Raw genomic sequence first — 17,596 nt, forward strand, 5'->3', positions numbered from 1 at the left:
TAACAATATCAGGAGATCTGTGTATGCTTATAATCATAAAAATATCAGTTTTTTGAGATCTGTGTATGGTTATAATAACAATATCAGGAGATCTGTGTATCCTTATAATCATAAAAATATCAGTTTTTTGAGATCTGTGTATGGTTATAATCATAACAATATCAGCATGAGATCTGTGTATGCTTATAATCATATCAGTTTCAGATCTGTGTATGCTTATAAGCATAACAATATCAGTTTGAGATTTGTGTATCCTTGTGATCATCCAAGTGGTTAATAGACTTTATTGTGGGGTTTGCACCGAGACAAGGAAATCCTAGTCAAGGTATTAAATTACTTGTCACCCTATGAGGATTTGTGACTGGGATTTCCTTGTCTTGGTGCAAACCCCAAAGCAGATTGTTTTTCTGAGCCAATATTTTTCTTTGAAATTAAAAGAACTCTTCATTTTGCAACATAGTTTAGCACTTCCAACACATACAGTATTCATCATTTACTATTGTTTCTTCACATTTATCTTTAGATCATTCTCCCATACAATATTTTATAAACATCAGAATAATCATCTCAGTAGAATCAAACTACAGTGTATATTTACCACTTAATATTTATAATTCTAACTTATTGTACTGTGCAACACGGTCTAAAGCCATCTGCAAATGTTATTTACATATGGTGCATTAATATATGTTAATGAGGGTTGTGGCCTGACCTATCCATCTGAAGTACACAAATTTTATACATGAAAAAATAACAACATAAAACATTTGATAATATTGAAGTATCATCACATTTAATAGATTGATGTTATATGAAATTAACAATAAATAATTAATATTTATTGCACGGAAAATGTTTCATTTTTATCAGTTAATATTTAGAAAAGTTATTATACTAGTTACACAGATCTAGGCCATAACAAAGAGTAACACATAGAAAGAGTGATGATTCATTGGCTCATTCATGGGAAATTAGAGATCTGTGCCACTATCGTATATAGCTCTCCTTTTCTTTGGCAGAGGTGACATTGTGATATACTGGTGATGTAATTGATACTGACTGTAAAATTACCCCAGTGTATAAAAGAACCTCCAAACACAGTCCCTTGAAGATAACCATGTACTGAAATTTCAAGTTCACAGTTTCTTGGAAAAATTTTGTTTTCTGTCTTGGAAATATGGAAAGTGTTGCTATTAGAAGTGCAAAGAACGGGAAAATCTGCTTGTAGAATAACATGTGGATGGATAAATGATTCCTTCTGATTGATAAATGCATGATTTATCATTTATGATTTCATGTACATCTTTGACTCAACTGAGGCACAATGGGGATGTTTACCAGTTATAAGAAAACATGTTTAACCAAACTCATTTTCAGTAGTTCTTGAAAGAGTTATAATTTTGTGACCAGTGATGTATATAGCCTGTGTGTTTTCTATTTGTTTCTGGCAGGGATATTTTCTCACGCTTGAGATTTTTGTGCATATAGAAGCCAAATCTTGCAAGTTTACTTTCATTTGTGAGTTAAGCTGCCTTGCCTCAACAGAAGACAATAATAGTTGCATCCCTTGATCATGTAGTTCCTAGTGTGTCATCATCATGATCAAGATCACAGGACTAAGACAGGAAAAGTAAGGTTAATAAAAAAGCCAGATTTATCTATTGCATGGGTGAGACACAACAATATCAGTAGGTCTGTGTATGCCTAAAACCATCAAAGTGATATAACAATATCAACAGACAAGTGTATGCCTATAATCATCCAAGTGATATAACAATATCAACAGATCTGTGTATGCCTATAACCATCCAAGTGATATAACAATATCAACAGACAAGTATATGCCTATAATCATCCAAGTGATATAACAATATCAACAGATCTGTGTATGCCTATAACCATCCAAGTGATATAACAATATCAACAGACCTGTGTATGCCTATAACCATCCAAGTGATATAACAATATCAACAGATCTGTGTATGCCTATAACCATCCAAGTGATATAACAATATCAACAGACCTGTGTATGCCTATAACCATCCAAGTGATATAACAATATCAACAGACAAGTGTATGCCTATAACCATCCAAGTGATACAACAATATCAGCAGACCTGTGTATGCCTATAACCATCCAAGTGATATAACAATATCAACAGATATGTGTATGCCTATAATCATCCAAGTGATATAACAATATCAACAGACAAGTGTATGCCTATAATCATCCAAGTGATATAACAATATCAACAGACAAGTGTATGCCTATAATCATCCAAGTGATATAACAATATCAACAGATCTGTGTATGCCTATAACCATCCAAGTGATATAACAATAACAACAGACAAGTGTATGCCTATAATCATCCAAGTGATATAACAATATCAACAGACCTGTGTATGCCTATAACCATCCAAGTGATATAACAATATCAACAGATCTGTGCATGCCTATAACCATCCAAGTGATATAACAATATCAACAGATCTGTGTATGCCTGTAATCATCCAAGTGATATAACAATATCAACAGATCTGTGTATGCCTATAACCATCCAAGTGATATAACAATATCAACAGACCTGTGTATGCCTATAACCATCCAAGTGATATAACAATATCAACAGATCTGTGCGTGCCTATAACCATCCAAGTGATATAACAATATCAACAGACAAGTGTATGCCTATAACCATCCAAGTGATACAACAATATCAGCAGACCTGTGTATGCCTATAACCATCCAAGTGATATAACAATATCAACAGATATGTGTATGCCTATAATCATCCAAGTGATATAACAATATCAACAGACAAGTGTATGCCTATAATCATCCAAGTGATATAACAATATCAACAGACAAGTGTATGCCTATAATCATCCAAGTGATATAACAATATCAACAGATCTGTGTATGCCTATAACCATCCAAGTGATATAACAATATCAACAGACAAGTGTATGCCTATAATCATCCAAGTGATATAACAATATCAACAGACCTGTGTATGCCTATAATCATCCAAGTGATATAACAATATCAACAGACAAGTGTATGCCTATAATCATCCAAGTGATATAACAATATCAACAGATCTGTGTATGCCTATAACCATCCAAGTGATATAACAATATCAACAGACCTGTGTATGCCTATAACCATCCAAGTGATATAACAATATCAACAGATCTGTGCGTGCCTATAACCATCCAAGTGATATAACAATATCAACATATCTGTGTATGCCTATAATCATCCAAGTGATATAACAATATCAACAGATCTGTGTATGCCTGTAATCATCCAAGTGATATAACAATATCAACAGATCTGTGTATGCCTATAACCATCCAAGTGATATAACAATATCAACAGATCTGTGTATGCCTATAACCATCCAAGTGATATAACAATATCAACAGATATGTGTATGCCTATAACCATCCAAGTGATATAACAATATCAACAGATCTGTGTATGCCTATAACCATCCAAGTGATATAACAATATCAACAGACAAGTGTATGCCTATAATCATCCAAGTGATATAACAATATCAACAGATCTGTGTATGCCTATAATCATCCAAGTGATATAACAATATCAACAGACAAGTGTATGCCTATAATCATCCAAGTGATATAACAATATCAACAGACAAGTGTATGCCTATAACCATCCAAGTGATATAACAATATCAACAGATCTGTGTATGCCTATAATCATCCAAGTGATATAACAATATCAGCAGACCTGTGTATGCCTATAATCATCCAAGTGATATAACAATATCAACAGACAAGTGTATGCCTATAACCATCCAAGTGATATAACAATATCAACAGGTCTGTGTATGCCTATAATCATCCAAGTGATATAACAATATCAGCAGACCTGTGTATGCCTATAATCATCCAAGTGATATAACAATATCAACAGACAAGTGTATGCCTATAACCATCCAAGTGATATAACAATATCAACAGACAAGTGTATGCCTATAATCATCCAAATGATATAACAATATCAGCAGACCTGTGTATGCCTATAATCATCCAAGTGATATAACAATATCAACAGACAAGTGTATGCCTATAACCATCCAAGTGATATAACAATATCAACAGACAAGTGTATGCCTATAATCATCCAAGTGATATAACAATATCAACAGACATGTGTATGCCTATAATCATCCAAGTGATATAACAGTATCAACAGACAAGTGTATGCCTATAATCATCCAAGTGATATAACAATATCAACAAATCTGTGTATGCCTATAATCATCCAAGTGATATAACAATAAAAAACAGATCTGTGTATGCCTATAATCATCCAAGTGATATAACAATATCAACAGACCTGTGTATGCCTATAATCATCCAAGTGATACAACAATAACAGCAGGATAAATGCCATGCAATAACACAAGCAAAAATATTTTGATGAGCATTACACCCAAGTCCAAAGAAGTTAAAAAAGGAAAAACTGAAGTAGCATGAAAATCTAAACTCGTCAGTGATATATTGTACACTTTAAAAACATGCCTACCAAAATATAATTTGATTATATTCATTATCTTTTGTTTAATCTTGAAAACAATCTTCTAGAAATTGATGGGATATCGTAAGGATATACAGACATAAACAATCATCTTGAGAGAGAAGGGTTGTGACAAAGACATACAGGCACCAACAATCTTCAAGAGTGAGATGGTCTGTCATATAGACATAAACAAACATCTTGAGAGAGAAGGGTTGTGACAAAGACATACAGGCACCAACAATCTTCAAGAGTGAGATGGTCTGTCATATAGATATAAACAATCATCTAGAGGGAGATGGGTTGTCATATAGACACATGTATATGCATGCTTGTCGTCCAAGTCAAGTCTTTTTGTGATATCACCAACAATCTTCAAAAGTTCAATGAAAGGAACTATACACCACTTAATTTACAACAAAAATCTGAGGTTTATGATGGATTGCTGACATAATATAGTTAGGTCTGATGTTGTGAAGCCACTATCATTATTAGCCACTTCATATTACACTGACCCTGGCACACTCTCAGCTATCTGACTGGATGCAGCTAAAAGAAACTGAGCCAATCAGTCTGACTGGATGCAGCTAAAAGAAACTGAGCCAATCAGTCTGACTGGATGCAGCTAAAAGAAACTGAGTCAATCAGTCTGACTGGATGCAGCTAAAAGAAACTGAGTCAATCAGTCTGACTGGATGCAGCTAAAAGAAACTGAGTCAATCAGTCTGACTGGATGCAGCTAAAAGAAATTGAGTCAATCAGTCTGACTGGATGCAGCTAAAAAAACTGAGCCAATCAGTCTCAATGTTTAATCCATCTATGAAAATAGTTGGGAATATTCATTAAGGCTGCTATGGACAATAACACATCTTTCTTTTATTTGTTTCTAACTTTAAAACAATTCTTACACATTTTCTTCCAAGTCAAGGCATGTGGACAACATTCAACTTGCCAGACTTAAAGTGCATATGTGTAACAATCTCTCTCACTGGCTGATTTATTTAGTCTGCTACAGGTAGTAACATATTAATCTGCAAGAGACATGTGTTCAATACACTCTGTGGGCAAGCTACATTTACCTTGGGTCTATGCAGAACAAAAAGGACTGACATTCCTTGGCTGGTAAGGATGTCAAGTTATGATGCTTTACTTTATTGCCAGCACGTATTCTCCAGTCATTACTTGCAGCTGATTTATTCTGTTCAGACAAAGTTTCTTGAATAGCAACCTGAATCTTTTGTACAAAGCCAAAATCTAATGACATATAAATGACAATCACTTCATGTATATCTACACAGAGTGTAATAATTTTGAAATTTCTTCATTTTTGTTGCACTGTCTTCTACCTTGGTTCACACTTTCAACACTATTTGCTATAACATACCAAGGAAATAGGACATTTTTTTTGCTTTCAAACTCATGACCTTTGACATGAGTCTGATGCTCCACCGAGTTACCATGGCTCCCCATGACAGAGATAGATATAAACATTTTGACTTCGACAAAATAACTTACCACTGTTGCCGCAAGCTGATTCCTACCTATCCTGCTGACTTCAGTACCATTTGAATTTCTTTCCAAAAGTTAATTTCATTCAAATCTTATGGTGGAAATAGAGAGAAGCCTCTTTAGTCAATGACAGTTTGGCTGTATCACTTTGATTTATTATAAGAAGACTTCCATGCAAAAGTTCAAAAACATGTTTACACGTCACATGATGATGTCTTTTTGTATGTGGTGTAACTTGTCATTAATTGTGCTGTTCAATAGGCAACTGTAGGCATAAAGCAGCGCAAGCTGACCATCAATCTCTGTCAGTCAAAATCTCATTTACACAAAGCACATCACACACAACTTGCTCAATTAACAACTTGGAACATTATGGGGATGGAAATGTGTGAAATCTGTGCCAATTATTTTGATCCTGCGTAGCCTTGCTCATTAAGGCAATTGATCATCTTTCACAAATTTGACCAATTCTGTAAGGTATCATGAGATATAATGTACTGCTGTTGTCAACAAAGAAAACATGAATTTGAAACATTCAGAAGCATGATCTGATGCAGCAAAGGCAAACTTTGTATTCAATTACATTGTTTGTACAGTACACTTGGACCTTAATTACCACTAGTACAGTCTCAGAAGTGTGATCCAACACAGCAAAGGCAAACTTTGTATTCAATTACATTGTTTGTACAGTACACTTGGACCTTAATTACCACTAGTACAGTCTCAGAAGCGTGATCCGACACAGCAAAGGCAAACTTTGTATTCAATTACAACGTTTGTACAGTACACATGGACCTTAATTACCTCCAGTACAGTCTCAGAAGCTCAGTCTCAGTCCGATTTGAAGCAGCTCAATGGCTTCTTGCTACATCTCTTAACTTTATGTAAAAAAAAAGTATATTTTTTATTTTCATGAGACAGCAACAGCAATCATCTCTCCAGCTATGAGACATACTCAAATCAACACAGCATAATTTCCAATAAACATAACTGATGACTTTCTTGTGTTTTTTTGTCCATGATTCTGAATATTCCTTTCCACTTCTGAGCCGACTGTTTGATCTTTTCAACTGTCTAGTTATCCCTTTTGCCTTATATGGGTTTCTGTTTGATGAATGACACTGCTAGAAAATGATTTAAGCAGCAGCTGGATCATGCAGGCATTTTGCATGAATAATATGGGTAGGGTCATGTAGGCATTCTGCATTAAAAACATGGGCTGGGTCATGCAGGAATTTTGAATGAAAAATATTGACAAATTAAAGAATTTGTGGTATTCCTGTAAAGAAGTCTGGATCTCAGACCAACTACACTGAATCTAATACGAAACCTGGATCCAGTAGTCTAGTTCTCAGACCAATTCCAATGAATTTAATTTGAAACCTGGATCTAATAGTCTGGTTCTCAAACCAACTCCACGGAATATAATATGAAACCTGGATCCAGTAGTCAGGTTTTCTGATTAACTCCACTGAATATAATATGAAACCTAGATTCATATCAAACCCAGTCAAGCCAATGTCTAAATTTAACTGTCGCAATCATTTTTGTTAGGTTTTGCTATTATTCTAAAAGTTAATAACTTAAGAGTCATTTCAGTTAGACGGGATGGCAGATCTGACTGGGCCATATAGATGCATCACTCGTATCTGAGTGGGGCAGAAATAATAATTTTTGCTGTGCCATTGGTGCAAAATTAAACTACATACACTGAACCTTTTGATATAGAGGTTACTTTGCTTACATGCTAACACAAAACAGACACTCAATGGATTTGCCTGCTTGCAACTATCATCTGATACTTATCACAAAATAAACAAAACTGCCTTGTGTCTGCAAGAAACTCACCTGAGCTCCATTTGTCCAGTACACCTGCAAAACACAGAACAATTCTTCTTTTAATTAATTTTTGACATCCATGAAACAAATTCTGGGTCTGAATAAATGCTTCTGAAAAAGAAATGGAGCCATAAGAAGACAGCAAAGTTTACTTGCATTTACTTAAACATAAAAGGTATACATTGTTTATGCTGACATTGTCAGTGTCATCATTAGCTATGACACTGGGCATATTTGTTTATGCTGACACTGTCCATGTCATCACTGGCTATGATACTGGGTATATTTGTTTATGCTGACACAGTCAAATTTTTAATACACGTCTATTAACTCACCAATGCAGGAACACTGCTTGATCACTGTGGCAGTGACAAGCAAACAAAGGCTGCTGACTTAACTATATTGTTGTTGTTATTGTTGCTGTTGTTGTTGTAGGGTTTAACGCCATTTTTCAGCACAAGATAGGCTATACATGGCAGCCAGTATAAATGGTGGAGGAAGAACCCCGGAAAACCCCAGAAAGAACCATCTCCCAAGAGAAGCTACTGGCAAGCTTTCTCACATAACCACATTAGCCAAATCCAAGACTCAGACTCAGACAGAGGTGAGATGGCAGTGATCCATAACGGTGAGCACTTTAGACCACTCGGGGCCCCTTAACTATATATATATATATATATGTATATGTATGTATGTATGTATGTATGTATGTATGTATATATATATATATATATATATATATATGTATGTATGTATGTATGTATGTATATATATATATATATATATATATATATATATATATATATATATATATATATATATATATATATATAAACTCAAATAAAAAAGTAAACAGAAAGAAGAAAAAGATAACGGACTCAAACAACAACATCTCATTTATGGCATTTATGTACTTATATTAAAATTCTTGCCAGTGGTATGCAGCCTTAACAGACAATGGTAAAAAGTTCCAGGTCATGACATCAGTGTACTGAAAACACCTTCTGAAGCCATCTGAATAATTTTGGTTCTAGAAACGTGAATGTTATTTGAAGCCCTAGCTCTCACATGATACTGTTTGTTCTTAAACACTTTGACAAGATTTTGAAGATACCCCAATGCCATTTTTCAAGCACTAACAGTACCAATACAAACACAATAACAATAACACAATAACATAACAAAATCGGGGCCCCGAGTGGCCGAGTGGTCCAAAGTGCTCTCCGTCACGGATCACTGCCATCTCACCTCTGTCTGCGTAGGTTCGAGTCTCAGGCTTGGCCAATTTGGACATGTGAGAAAGCTTGCCGGTAGCTTCTCGTGGGTCGGTGGCTTTTTCCGGGATTTTCCCGGGTTCTTCCTCCACCATTAATACTGGCCGCCATGTATAGCCTATCTTGTGCTGAAAAATGGTGTTAAACCCTATAATAACAACAACAACAACATAACAAAATCAACAATAATAATGATAATAATAAATGATTTTAAAACATTTATGTCCCTTGGAATTTGAATTGTCTATGCATGCATTTCTATTATGTGTGCATGTGATCTGGATTTTTAACATAGGTTTAACAATGTTTCAGTCATATTACTACGATGTCTGCAGTGTGGCAGTTTATAGTGATGTCTAGCACTGGGGCGTCTAGTCTGAATTTCCTCTGACCCTTGTCACCCCATTTTGATATTTGGAGATTTAAATTGGTGTGTAGGGCCAGAGTCCATTCCCAACCAAAAAGGTGGAATTCACTGACACCATCTGGTGTTGGCATGGGGTATCCACTTACTAACTGGCCCAGCAACCTTAAACGGCCTTTCATCAAAGTATACCTCCATGAAATTGATAGGAATATGATTTATTTTCTCAGAAATTGTGATCATAACATTCATTATATCTTTAATCTGCTGACAGAAGAGACAAAAGTACATTGCTATTGAGATTTGACCTGGATCTAGCCATTTGCATTCCTAGTCACATGACTAAACAACTCTTGTTTCCTACATGTCAATGACATCAGAGGTCATAGTCATGTGATTTCAACAACACACCATTTCTAGTGTTGGTGTAGGAAAACAAATTAAACATATAAATGAAAGTCACGTAATTTTTATAGAAATATATAAAACATAAACTTCTCAAAATATTTATTGTGAAAACAACGACTGAACATCTGTAAATATTGCAGCAATTTGAAGAAAACCAGATTCACTATACAGACAACACATGTCAATGTGATAGTCATGTAACACCAACAAAAAAACATCGCTGACACGTGTTCGTTACTTCTTGAAAATGGTTTTCTCCACCCTGCTGTGATGACAGGTGTCAAATTTAACTTGAGATCAAGTAAATATTTCCCTTTCAAGTTGACTTCTTTGAGTCATTTCCATGTTTGATTGCTACTTTTATTCTCATAGGCTGAACATAGTAATTAATCTGAGCACAATCAATGAGATACTTGTCAGTATTTCTCCAAGCACAACCATGCTTGTCAGTGTTTCTCCAAGAACAATCAATGAGATACTTGTCAGTGTTTCTCCAAGCACAATCATGCTTGTCAGTGTTTCTCCAAGACAAATCAATGAGATAACTGTCAGTGTTTCACCAAGTACAGTCAATGAGATACTTTGCAGTGTTTCTCCAAGCACAATCAATGAGATACATAGCAGTATTTCTCCAAGTACAATCAATGAGATAACTGTCAGTGTTTCGTCAGGTACAATCACTGAGATGCTTGGCAGTGTTTCTCCAAGCACAATCAATAAGATATATAGCAGTATTTCTCCAAGCACAATCAATGAGATATTTGTCAGTATTTCTCCAAGCACAATCAAGGAGATGCTTTGCAATGTTTCTCCAAGTACAATCAAAGAGATACTTGTCAGTATTTCTCCAAGCACAATCAATGAGATACTTGGCAGTATTTCTTCAAGCACATTCAATGAGATACTTGGCAGTGTTTCTCCAAGCACAATCAATGAGATACTTGTCAGTATTTCTTCATGCACATTCAATGAGATACTTGGCAGTGTTTCTCCAAGCACAATCAATGAGATACTTGGCAGTGTTTCTTCAAGCACATTCAATGAGATACTTCGTCCTGCCTCTCAAAATTCAATAGTTTCTTTGTTTTCCTTTTGATGATATTTGTCTTGTGTTATGACTCTGTGGTCTTTTATACTAAATAACAGAAAGAAAGCAAAATCAACAAGTTTTGTGAAACTTAACAAACAATTTAACTATCGATGTTATAAATAAAAAATAGGAGAGGAATCTAGTATTATGAAGTGAATCCAAACTAATCTTTATAAAGTTCTATGAGAGTCCTAAATAAATGAGAAGTTCCTTATAAATTAAAAAACCAGAAATGTACTAGTCCTCCAAGAACTGTGTGACGTCAAAATGGCATTGTCCAGATTTCCTTCAAATAATTTATAACAGTTGCAGAATAATATTTTAGTTCAAATAATGGACACTTTCTATTTCCACTGTGCAGAGTACAACATGTCTGCAGACCTACAACAGGAACACAAGAAATATAAACAATTCCAAAATCAGAATGAAACTGACTGCTCAGTCCTCTCTATAAATACACTGTCTATTGCGACTGTATTTCTCAACAGACCCCACATGACAGAATACACTACCCATTCTGTGTCAAATTGGGCTATTCATGTGACCTAGCCCAATCAATGGAAAGTTACTGAACTATTCTAGAATCATCAAAACCCCATCAGCCACCGAGAAATTAAGTCATAAGCACCATTTAAGTCTTATTATTAAGATTATTATTAATAACTGGCAACACATATGCAAGCATTTATTTATAGATCCAACAAATAGATTCAATCTTTATTTTCATCTAGTACTATTTAAAGTATCCCTAAAAACTGGCGTTCTAGCTCCTGGTTCCCTGAGGTAATGGTGCAAATTGAAAGTAAGGTTCCAATAGGATACTTGTAAATTAAGAATGTTTTGAGGCTAACTATACAGCTGAGTTTTCAAGTAATGATTATTTATGCATAATTTTCAAACAAACTAATGAGCATAGTGGTGCAAATTTAATGTTATTTCTTCATTATAAAATGAAAGCACATCAATCTACCTGTAATGAGGAAACCCTGACCAGATGCAAAGATCAGTCAATCTAATGAAGTTGATCACCAAGAATCATCATATGAAGATGTGAAAATAGGCATCTTTACCTTGTATCCATTATCATCCTTGGGGTTGTGAGATGCTGTAATCATCACGCCACAGATACATCCCAGATGTAACACTGTGTATGGCTGAAAGGTAGAACAAAAAAGAACATAGATATATAGCAAATCAAATCTCATGAAGCCTGAAAATTTCAGTTGAAATCCAAGGACAGTTTAGTCTAGTGTATAGGATATACCAGTTGAAGTCAATGGTCTAGTATAGTGTACAGCATATACCAGGCATAGTATAATATAGTGTACAGAATATACCCGGCACAGTATAGTGTAGTGTACAGGATATACCAGGCACAGTATAGTCTAGTGCACAGGATATACCAGGCACAGTATAGTCTAGTGTACAGGATATACCAGGCACAGTCTAGCCTAGTGTACATGATATACCAGGCAAAGTCTAGCATAGTGTACAGGATATTTCAGGCATAGTCTTGTCAAGTGTACAGGACATACCAGAGTTCAGAGTACAGGATATACCAGGCACAATCTAGTCCAGTAGGATATACCATGCAGTCTAGTCTAGTGTACAGGATATACTAGATACAGTCTAGTCCACTGTACAGGATATACTATGCAGTCTAGTCTAGTGTACAGGATATACCATGCTGTCTAATATAGTGTACAGTATATACCAGGCAGAGTCTAGTGTACAGGATATAACATGCATTCTAATGTACAGCATATAACATGCATAGTCTCTTCTAGTGTACTGGATACAAACTGAAGCTATAAAAAGTAAAATCAGTAATATGTTCAATAAATGAATTAAATTTGATGACTTTTAGTAAATCGTGTGAAATTATAATATCTATTTTTTGGCACTTGTTTAATCATGCAAATCTGATACACTTGATAAATATATGTTAAATTTATATTTGCACTAAAGCTACCAACACCAGTCAAGTGCATATATGTAACAAAATCTACAAAAAAGACCCTAAATGCACATATCTGACTATTATGCACACAAAGAAGATATACAGGAGTTTATAACTGTTGATAAGTCTAATACATTACAGGATGAATAAGAGACTGGGTACAGAACTTTATAATATTCTCGACCTGCCATTCATGCCCTCAACACGAATTGTAATGCTTATCTCATAATATTATGAGAAACTAGTGAAACCACAACAAGTTACAGTGAAATAGCAGTTCTGTAATTTGTTTAGTTATCGGTCCTTTACTAGGTCAAAGCTCTCTATACCACTTTGATTTTTTTCTCTCACAAGGACTTTTGCAAACATGGGCACCAGTGGTAACATTCACAGGTTCGTGCAAGGGTTCACATGCATGTCTGTGTGATGTGAGAAGAAAGTACGGTAGAGTACTTCAACCTGGATCAGTAAACAAACAAAAATTCTATTTTCAAACTACTATAAATGTCTGAGATGCCTGTTGATGTGACAAACACAGGCATGGGTACAACACAGGTACAGTGCAGGTGCAACACAGATAAGGTGTGAATACTATATGTCCATGTTGTATTACAGCATCAACACTTGCATGATAAATAAACCAATGCTTATTATTGTAATTATATTATGTACAACTTATGCATATAAGTGCAGTCCCATAAGTGCTACCATTTCTAGGCACTATCACCAGTCTGTTGCTGATTACTTTATAAAAATGTATTAAATCCTATTTCTTGTGTGCCATTCAATTCTCAAACAGTGATTTCTCATCTTAAGAAAACTAGTATACTAGTAAGCTTATTATTTTCAAAGCATAATTGGACATTTTTGTCTTTATACAAGAGTCCCCCAAAATGAAAACTGCCAATGTGAACAACAACTGAAATTATTGCTAGTGGCAGTGCTACCAATGTCTGAGATATAGAATTATTATTCCATGACTACATATGCTTACTATTAGGTGTGACTATGTATGGATATGTATATAATAGGCCATGGAAAAGTAATTCAACACTGAACATGATTTAATATAGGCAGGGTGAGTGTACATTTACCACCACTCTATTAACTCCATGCATGAGTTCTTTCGTGTTACACCTCTGACCAAAACAATGCAAGTCTGCATAAAATTTGTGGAAAATTATATTTTTATTTAAATATTGAGGAAACATCAATGCTTAGGTTAGCTGTACATGAAAATGAAAGTCAATCTGATGATGTAATGTGTAATTAAAATGCAAGCATAATTCTTTGAGACAATATTTGTTTTAAAGAAACTCTGAGCCTTCTTGAGTTCTCATTAGGAAAAACAGAGGATGATCACGGGTTGCAAATTCAAACCACCATAATCGACACTTACTACACACATCAACTGATCATAATTCATGTGTAACAGCTTAAAATCAGCGGCATGCTTATAATCTCAAAGAAATACTCATTTACAGCACAAATTCACTAGCTGATGCAGATAGTATTTTGAAAGGATTTACAAGAGCATACTTAAGGCTGGAATCAGATTACCCAAATACAAAGTACTTCAATTAAATTGCTAATTTGTTTCAATACAGATTTGTCAAAGATGTACAACCAGCACAACAATGTAAACATAAGGAAGACTACAACAATGTAATGATAGCAAAGAATACAACAATGTAAACATAGCAAAGAATACAACAATGTAATCATAGCAAATACAACAATGTAAACATAGCAAAGAATACAACAATGTAAACATAGCAAAGAATACAACAATGTAAACATAGTGAAGAATACAACAATGTAAACATAGCAAAGAATACAACAAAAAGTGTGAAAATTCAATGTTTGATTCTTTGCAAAAATAATTAAAACCATTGTCATATAGTGACAAAGTCAGTAAACATGTCAGTAGTAACAGTGTATCCAGTTATGAGCAAATCAATTAGAAAGATACTCTTAGTATTAAGATTTTGATGGCATTCAAACTCACTAACTAATGGGATAGGTTTTATTAAACCCTTTTAAAGTCCAGACAAGGAAAAGCCATAGTCAACATAAACAAACAATATAAAATACTTATAATTATATGATATATGTAATGAATAGAAAAATTCTGCAGTACAACATCAACTTAAGATACAGTTTACACAAGTTTGTGAAGATTTATTTGTTACTGATTATTCAGACTGAATGCCTGTAAAATTACAAGACCCTCACACAATATTATTATAAATGATAAGCTGATTCTACATCAGTTGCCTGAGATGAAAATCAGTTTAGAGGAATCAACATCTCTGTGGATATGTACTTAATTATCTTAGGTGTTTGCGTTGAAGATTTGTTACTAAATAATAGTGATGGATTCTGAATGCAGTGGTCAGGTTGATTTGCAGACAGGTGTTGATCGACTGACAGGTGATGCTAACATTGATATAAATTTTTTCCACTTGTTGATGATAAATATCTGTGTCAGATGGAGGAACAGTACCCTTATATATGCTCAAATATAATCCTGCTAATGGTCAAACAGAAATTACCAATGCAACCACTCTCACATACCAACTCAAGGAGTTATAGCATTAGGGCATAAAAACACTCAAGTCACAAAATGCACAGATAGGCGTGAAAGCACCCTGGGCATGTCTCTACATTGATGAATTGGAGTTACTGAAAAATCAACATCAGTTGCATGTCCTGCTGATTATGTTGCCACAGCATTAACTCAACCACAAAGTGAAAAATCTCAACTGTTATTTAACATGGATGCACTTGTCTGTGTAACAGTTTTGGGGTGAAGATGAGAATGATCATTTCAAGTATTATTCAATGGCATCATCAGTATGGTTTACATGAACATAATGACAGGCCTCAAGAACAAACAATCTCCAAAATTTAAATATTCTCCAAAAGATATTTGCTATGACTGTATGACAGCCATATCAGTAAAAAATAATTGGTTATCAAATTATTAACAGAAGAACTACGACTGACTATCAATGTTACAGATGTGAAAAAATATCTGAAGAATAGCAGTTATAAGATGAAACCACAAAGAGAATTGAGCTACTCATGAAATACAAATGCATGGTAACAGATTTTGTCTGTGGATTACTGCTGCAGCCACCACTGGTTACGGTGTGGTGGGAATCATGACTGTAGTAACAATTATAGGCATTGTTGTTGGAACAATATCAACAGTAACCAGTGTAACTCATGTCAGTGGTAAAATAATCTCGCTAAGGCTGCTTTCACAAGTACACGTCTATTCAGAACTTGTGGCATATCTCAATACAATTACCAATCTGAACTTGATGGTTACTGAGGACATAATGATTAGCATGGTGGAATTTGACCCCATGTTGGTGGAAAAGGAAAACTACCAGTGACTCAGAGCACAGATATGGAACCAAAGCATTAACAGTGCTGCTTTACAGGCAATAAAAATCAAATAAATGTTTGCAATTATGGTTTCAGGATTTTTTTATAATAATCATCACTCGATTGATTTTCCAATAAAGTGGTTGACAACAGTAACATGATAATAGTGTTTTATTTGGTTACTGATCTAGGTTGACGTCTTATACCAAACATGACTTTGTCTTCACATCATTGTTATGTATATTTAATTTAATTGTTTGTTAGTATTAATTTTTTTAATTTCATTACATGTTACTGTAATGTAACATTGTTTGCTGGACTTGACCTTGTCCAAAACTGAGTTCATTTCTGTTTGACCTGACTGACATTTTATTTTTATTTTTATTTCATTTATGTAAACTAATAATAGCTTCTTTATTCTCTATGTGTATGAGCTTATTATCAGGATAATTATTCAGGTAAATAAAGAAGGAGTAAATATGTTGATCAGAGTCAGGGTTTTGGAGATTTCTAGGTGAATTTTTTGCAGGCTATTGTGTTGCTAATAAACAAGGCTCATTAGATCATTCTAGAAAGTTATTTTCCATTAGGTAATGGTTGTTTTAGAAAATGCTAATTGTGACCTGAGGTCAAGCATAGAACTATATTATCTTGTGACTGTGAGGATTTTACCAGTCGTGCTTTAACATCTAGCAGTTTAAGCTGTATTATTTTGTGACCTGTTGGGGCTGAATATTATTTCCTTCAAATTACTGAATTCAAGTGAATATTTTCTCTGGAAATATAACAGTGCTCTGATAAAATTCTTGGATAAAGACATTCACGGGAATTTATACTTAATTCAAACCCAGAATAATATTTATGTGATTCAATAATCAACTGGACACATCAGCATGTTGCAGGCCATAAAAAACACATTATCGCCTTCAATTTTGGAACTCTTCGGGACTTGAACTGAGTTTCATTCAGGACTTTTTTTTACTAGGACTCGTGTCTTTAATTCTTGGATTATTTTTTAAAATTTGATTCGCATTATCATAAGTTCTTTTTTATTCATTTTTCACTTTGAATTCTAAGGAAATAAATTATTTGTTAAATTTTACAAAGCTTGTTGTCTTCACTCTCTTCTGTTACTTATTTTAAGAGTACAGACTCATAAAATCATACACACATGCATGTGAACCCACGCATACACCAGCAAA

The 17,596-nt window shown here is 34.4% G+C and overlaps 1 protein-coding gene across 2 annotated transcripts in view; it reads right to left on the reverse strand.

Annotated features, from left to right (window-relative positions):
- The window catches only part of LOC149796281 (phosphopentomutase-like), a 116,277-nt gene that overhangs the window by 79,191 nt on the left and 19,490 nt on the right, over nucleotides 1-17,596 (reverse strand). For both annotated transcript variants that reach the window (XR_016421653.1, XM_089960922.1), the window contains exons 6-7: nucleotides 12,109-12,192; nucleotides 7,912-7,935 (exon numbers count right to left, since the gene is read on the reverse strand). Coding sequence is in view for 1 of the 2 variants with exons in the window: in XM_089960922.1 (XP_089817048.1) it covers nucleotides 7,912-7,935; nucleotides 12,109-12,192 (108 nt within the window). In the remaining variant the exon portion in view is untranslated. The remainder of the gene's footprint in view (nucleotides 1-7,911; nucleotides 7,936-12,108; nucleotides 12,193-17,596) is intronic.

The sequence above is a fragment of the Sinohyriopsis cumingii genome, chromosome 6, assembly GCF_028554795.1.
Source record: "Sinohyriopsis cumingii isolate HCF-2022 chromosome 6, ASM2855479v2, whole genome shotgun sequence".
Taxonomy (NCBI): Eukaryota; Metazoa; Mollusca; class Bivalvia; order Unionida; family Unionidae; genus Sinohyriopsis; species Sinohyriopsis cumingii.